This window comes from Tachypleus tridentatus, chromosome 13 (assembly GCF_004210375.1).
Source record: "Tachypleus tridentatus isolate NWPU-2018 chromosome 13, ASM421037v1, whole genome shotgun sequence".
Classification (NCBI taxonomy): Eukaryota; Metazoa; Arthropoda; class Merostomata; order Xiphosura; family Limulidae; genus Tachypleus; species Tachypleus tridentatus.
In genome coordinates this window covers 259479436-259484965 of record NC_134837.1, presented here as the reverse complement: position 1 = coordinate 259484965, position 5530 = coordinate 259479436, and the positions used below count along the sequence as shown (strand labels likewise).

Genomic DNA, 5530 nt, shown 5'->3' with positions numbered 1-5530 from the left:
TTATTCCTCAACCTAATATAAAACACCTGCTAATACTTAACTTTAATAACAAACTCTTGAATATACGATATACAATAACCACTTTTGTGGCTTTCATTTGTTGAATTACTATAATCAATAATTATAATTATTATAAGCCATTATTATTTATGACCTTAAACACAACATAGAAGCCGTTATCTTTGTAGCGCCATCTGTTGTTTGTATTTGATGTTATTAAATATGCAACAAAGATTGCTACTCACATTGAATACGTTTTAAGTAGAGAGTATTTTCTCACCGATTTGCGAAACAAGAAAATCCATGTATCATTATAACACTCATTGCAGCGTACAGAGGAAATTTTGAAAAGTAAAAAATTCCTTTGGCAGTGTTGGAGTTTACAACGTTGGTCGATATACACTTCGGAGAAGAATGGTTTCGTGGCAGACCACTGGAATCTAGTGTATTCATACAAATCTGGTAATGCTCGTGAGCGTTCAAATTGCTTACAGTGTATTCTCGAAGTTGGTAAGGCAGATTGAGTTTTGTGTAAACGCTACCAGTCGCCTGTTGACGGATCACCACACTGAAACCGGCCACGTCTTCTCTGGAGACGACGTACCACACAAATCGTACCGAATTAGGCCCTTTCCGCTCTACGTACCGGAACTTGAGATCTGATTTTACATGGAATCCACCAAGTTTTAAATTCTGTTTACACTGAAGCTCCGCGTCCGTTAGTGACGTCAGCAGTTTATTAGCCAATAATTCGGGCTTTCGGCATGTCACATTCTTCCACTGTGTAGCTTTTGGATGGTTGACAATCCAATTCCTTAAAGACATCAAACGACAGTCACAGTGCAGCGGATTATCTGAAGAAAAAGATATAATAATAACATCAAAAGGATAAGACAGAGATATAGTTTCACGTTCTTAAACGGTCGATTTAATAAATGTTAATATAGTTGTTGAGATTTTTTTTTTCTACAGGTTAAGAGCTGTTTCCAAACTACTAACTAATACGACTAATGAAACCGTTATGAGATAAAAATTTATTTCCACAAACGTACAAAAAAATAGTTGTGGTCATTTAGCTAAGTAAGCAAAATAAATCACGTGTATTAATTAACAAACTGTAAATAAACATTATTATTGTTGTTCCAAAAGAAGACTTCTGGAGTTCCAAAGTCTTTGTAGGACTTTCGTGACAAGAAAAGGAAATCCTTTACCGTGTCTCGGGTTAGCACTTACCTGTGTCACGATCTTTTAAAACTTTATACGAAACATTTGCATAAAAGGTATAGTTTTTGTTTGTTTGTTTATCGTTTTGTTTTGCTTTTATTCATAATACTCAAGGAATATTTATTACTCCTTTGACTGTGACGCAGGTAACTGGATTAGCACAATTATTTGTATCATTTCCCAGTTCGGTATTTATTTCGTAGATTTATAAATTATTTTGAATGTTTCTGCTTTTTTTATTTGTTGACCTCAAACTAAATTATGAATTTTATGAGAAATCAGATGGCGCTACAGTCGCTAAACGAACAACAACCACAAAAACTGTAACCGTCGCAGAAAAGTGGTGTAGCAAGTAATCTCCACAGCAGAGAAGCAAGTATTTTAGCTTCGTAAATTGTAGTGTATGTTATCAACTGTGCATTACTTATCAGATATTCTATCTGGATTTAATTAATATTGTCAGTGGTCATGTAAACGATTCACTTGTCTTTCTTTGTTGTTAAACGTAAAGCTACACGATAGGCTATATGTGCTGCGCCAACAAGACAATTTTCACCTATAAATATAATTTTGTTTCGATTACGTACATATAATGTAAACTAAGACAGAACAACTAACTATAAACATTAATAATTAAATATATCCGAAAAATATCCAGATAATTCTGAAAGATGTCAGGACAAAATAAAAATGAGTTGTTTGTTACTAGCACAATGATATACTACAGATTATCTGTGTTGTGCCCACAGAGGGTACCTAAACACAAATTTTAGCTTTGTAAGTCATCAAACTTACCGCTGACCAACCAGTGGGCGAAGTCTTATGAAAGGAGGGTCCGGCATGGCCAAGTGGTTAAGGCACTCGACTCATAATCCCAGGATCGCGAATTCGAATCTCCGTCACACCAAACATGCTCGTTATTTTAGTCATGGTGGCGTTATAATGTAACGGTTAATCCCACTATTCTTTGGTAAAATGGTAGCCAAAGCGTTGGCGATGGGCGGTAATAACTAGTTGCCTTCCCTCTAGTCTAGCGCGGGTAGCCCTAGTAGAGATTTGCGCGAAATTCAGAACAAACCGAACTAACACTAGGAAGTTGTCCCCCGTTAGTACAGCGGTAAGTCTACGGATTTACAACGCTAAAATCAGGGGTTCGATTACCCTCGGTGAACTCAGCAGATAGTCCGATGTGGCTTCGCTATAAGAAAACACACATACACACAGTGGGAAGTCAATGATAATTAAATGTTTTAAATATTTTTAACAAAATGTGGAAGTGCTGATTGAGATAAAAAGCTAATACGGTTGGTTAGAATGTTCTTACCTTCGTAAAGAACCGTTAAACTTTGTCTCGTGTTCTGTGGCAATTCTTCATCAAAGAAGGAAATTTGATTGTGTCTGAGGTCCAGCGTCTTCAGTTTGATCATGTCGTCCATTTCTCTGGTATCGAACGAAGTAAGTTGATTGTGGCTTACGTCAAGGTGAGATAAGTTAGACAAGTTTCTGAAGCAACCGTTGAGGAAGTTTTTGAAACGATTATATGACAAATCCAAAACCTGAAGTCGGGTCATCTTCTCCATGGCACGTGACTTTATTCTGTTTATCACGTTGTGACTTAAGTTTAGATATTCGACCTTCGTGAGACCATCTACAAGAGTTTTGGCTACAGTTGCTATGGAATTGTAGCTTAAGTCAACGTATCTCAGTCTATAGGGAATGTAGTTAGAATTGGGAAAGGTTTGTTTTGTGATGATTGAAAATCGATTTTGAGACAGATTCACCTTTTCTATCGATATTACGTCATCTAGAACCCCGTTGGTTTTATTATGTAGCTTAGAAAGTCGGTTATGAGCTAGATCCAGGTTTCGCAGTGTTATCAGTCCTTTAAAGACCTCTGGTGGCAAGAATGTTATGCTATTATAACTCATGTTCAATGTCAGAAGCTGTGACATTCTTCTGAAGGCATTTACACTTACATTTTGGATGCTATTAAACTGCAATTGTAAGTTGGAAACACTTAGCAAATTACCGAAAGCATTTTCTTTCAAAGAGGTAATTCTGTTGTTATGAAAATAAAGATTACGCAATGAACTCAGTTCCTCTAACGCTTCCCAGGGAACTTCTTCTATGTTATTAAAGCCCAAAGAGAGTGTATTTAACACAGTTAAGTTTTTGAAAGTCCCTCGTTCCAGACCAGACAAGTTGTTGTGGTCCAGATACAGTCTAAGCAGAGAGCTCATCCTAGAAAACGTTCCAGGGTGAATATGACTCAATTCATTATTTTCCAAGTGCAGTTCACTGAGACTTAAAGGAAGTCCAATCATTTTTTGGATTTGGTTGTTGTTTAGATTCAGTATTCTGATTGATGACATTCTTGTGAAAGTCCGGTAACCAACTTCTGATATCTTATTGTAACTCATGTCCAAATCTAATAGAGTCCTCAGAGACCCAAACGATTCGTATTCCAATGCCTGTAACTGGTTATGTTGCAGATAAAGATGTCTGATGCTGGTAAACTTTCCAAGGACATATCCTGATAACTCTGAGATATTGTTATGACTGAGGTCAAGTGTGTGAACCTCGTGGAGATTTTGGACTCTCAAAGACTTGCTGTTTATCTCAGTTAAGAAATTGTGAGTAATGTTGATAATCTTTAAACCAGCCAAGTTTGTCAGTGAAATTTCCGATAGGTGGTTGTGGTTTAAGCGGATTTCAGCGATGTCACACGCGAGAAACGCTAGATTATTCAATTCTGTCAGATTATTGTGGGATAAGTCCAACACTGAAACGTTCCTCAGTAACTGGAAAGCTCCTTCACTGATTGTAGAGATGTGATTGTTGCTGAGATCCATGTTAACCTGAAACATCTCCTTCAGGGCACTGTATGGAATTTTTAATATTTTATTGTGGCTAAGGTCAAGGTGTTCAAGTCTTGACAACTTATTAAAAGTCATGTGATTTAATTCTTCCAATAGATTTCCCTCTAGATCAAGAGTTCGTAAGTGGCGAGTCCTCGAAAAGGCATTTCCAGAGACCTCTTTAATGCGGTTTCTTTGTAAGTACAGGTTACGTAGAGCACGAGCACCGTGGAACAAGAAACTGTTCACAGTTTCAAGTTTATTGTCTGACATATTCAAAACGCTAAGATAAATATTCCTCCAAAACATGGAGAGTGGTGCATTCTTAATATAATTATTTGAACAGTTCAGGAACCACAAGTTTCGTAAACGGCTAAAATCGCTTCTTCTAAACGTTTTGAATTTGTTATTAGAAAAATCCAAGTATTTTAAATATCTTAAGGGGACAAATAATGCTCTCTGAAAATTCGTAAGGTTATTATATTGAAGGTGAAGAGAAACCAAACTGTGGAGACCACTAAAGGCACGTGAGTCGATTTTATTTATTTGATTATGATCAAGTCTTAACTCTTTTAAACGAAGTAGTCTGCTAAAAGCTTGGCTTTCTATGACACTGATCTGATTGTGTGCCAGGTTTAAAGAGGTTATGTTGGATATTTTATTGATTGCTAAAACTGGGACCTTCGTTAGAAGATTACCTTCTAGACTTAAACTCTCCAAAGTGGCACTAAGAGGTTCTGTGGCCTCTTCTGAGACCTCCTGAAGGTTGTTGTAAGTTATTTGAAGATTGTATAAAATCAAGTTGTTGAATAGTCCACCGAAAAGTCTTTTAATGTCCGATCTTCTAATTACAATCGTTTCGAAAGGTTGTTTTACATTATTTAGTCCGACTGCTATCATAGCTAAGTTAGCATTGTCACAAGAGACGGACACACCCCTTTGACCACCAGCTACACATTCGCATGGGTACAGAAAAAATTGGTTTCGCGGACATTTGAAATGTTTAGATAGATGTGAGATATATGTTGTGCTCACTTCTGATTTCTGTAACATAAGTCCAGCCACTAGAACGACCACTATAGAAAATATGATACACATATTGTTTTAACTGCAGGCCAGTCAGGTTTCTGTAAATAAACAAATAAGAAATTATAATTCGAATACATGACTAACATGAGCTGTAAGATTAGGATATACTTTATCTTTTGAAATAGAACATACAGTGAATCGTTATGTTCTAAACAAATGAGCAAAGCTTTGAAAATCTCTACCTCATCATAAAATAGAATGAAAACGGAAGATCCTTTCCAACTTTTCTTACAATATGCATCTCTTATTGTTTATTTGTTTGTAATTAAACACAAAGCTACAGAATGGGCTATCTGTGCTCTGCCCACCACATGTATCGAATCTGGTTTCTAGAGTTATAATTCCCTAGACTTACCACT

At 36.5% G+C, this 5530-nt stretch overlaps 1 protein-coding gene across 1 annotated transcript; it reads right to left on the bottom strand.

Moving 5' to 3' along the window:
• Positions 1 to 276: 276 nt before the first annotated feature.
• LOC143236527 (uncharacterized) lies at positions 277 to 5198 on the bottom strand. Its single transcript, XM_076474826.1, has 2 exons — positions 2549 to 5198; positions 277 to 854 (listed from the first exon to the last, which is right to left on the bottom strand). Exons 1-2 carry the CDS (start codon positions 5178 to 5180, stop codon positions 277 to 279), a joined length of 3210 nt encoding a protein of 1069 aa, XP_076330941.1. The 5' UTR covers positions 5181 to 5198.
• Between the last annotated feature and the right edge of the window lie 332 nt (positions 5199 to 5530).

Bases quoted from the DNA above. Each gene is read 5' to 3' on its own strand.
- LOC143236527 (XM_076474826.1), bottom strand. From the start codon at position 5,180: ATGTGTATCATATTTTCTATAGTGGTCGTTCTAGTGGCTGGACTTATG. The intron at 855-2,548 runs GTAAGAACATTC...CTTTTTCTTCAG, and splicing joins TTTAACGGTTCTTTACGAAG to ATAATCCGCTGCACTGTGAC.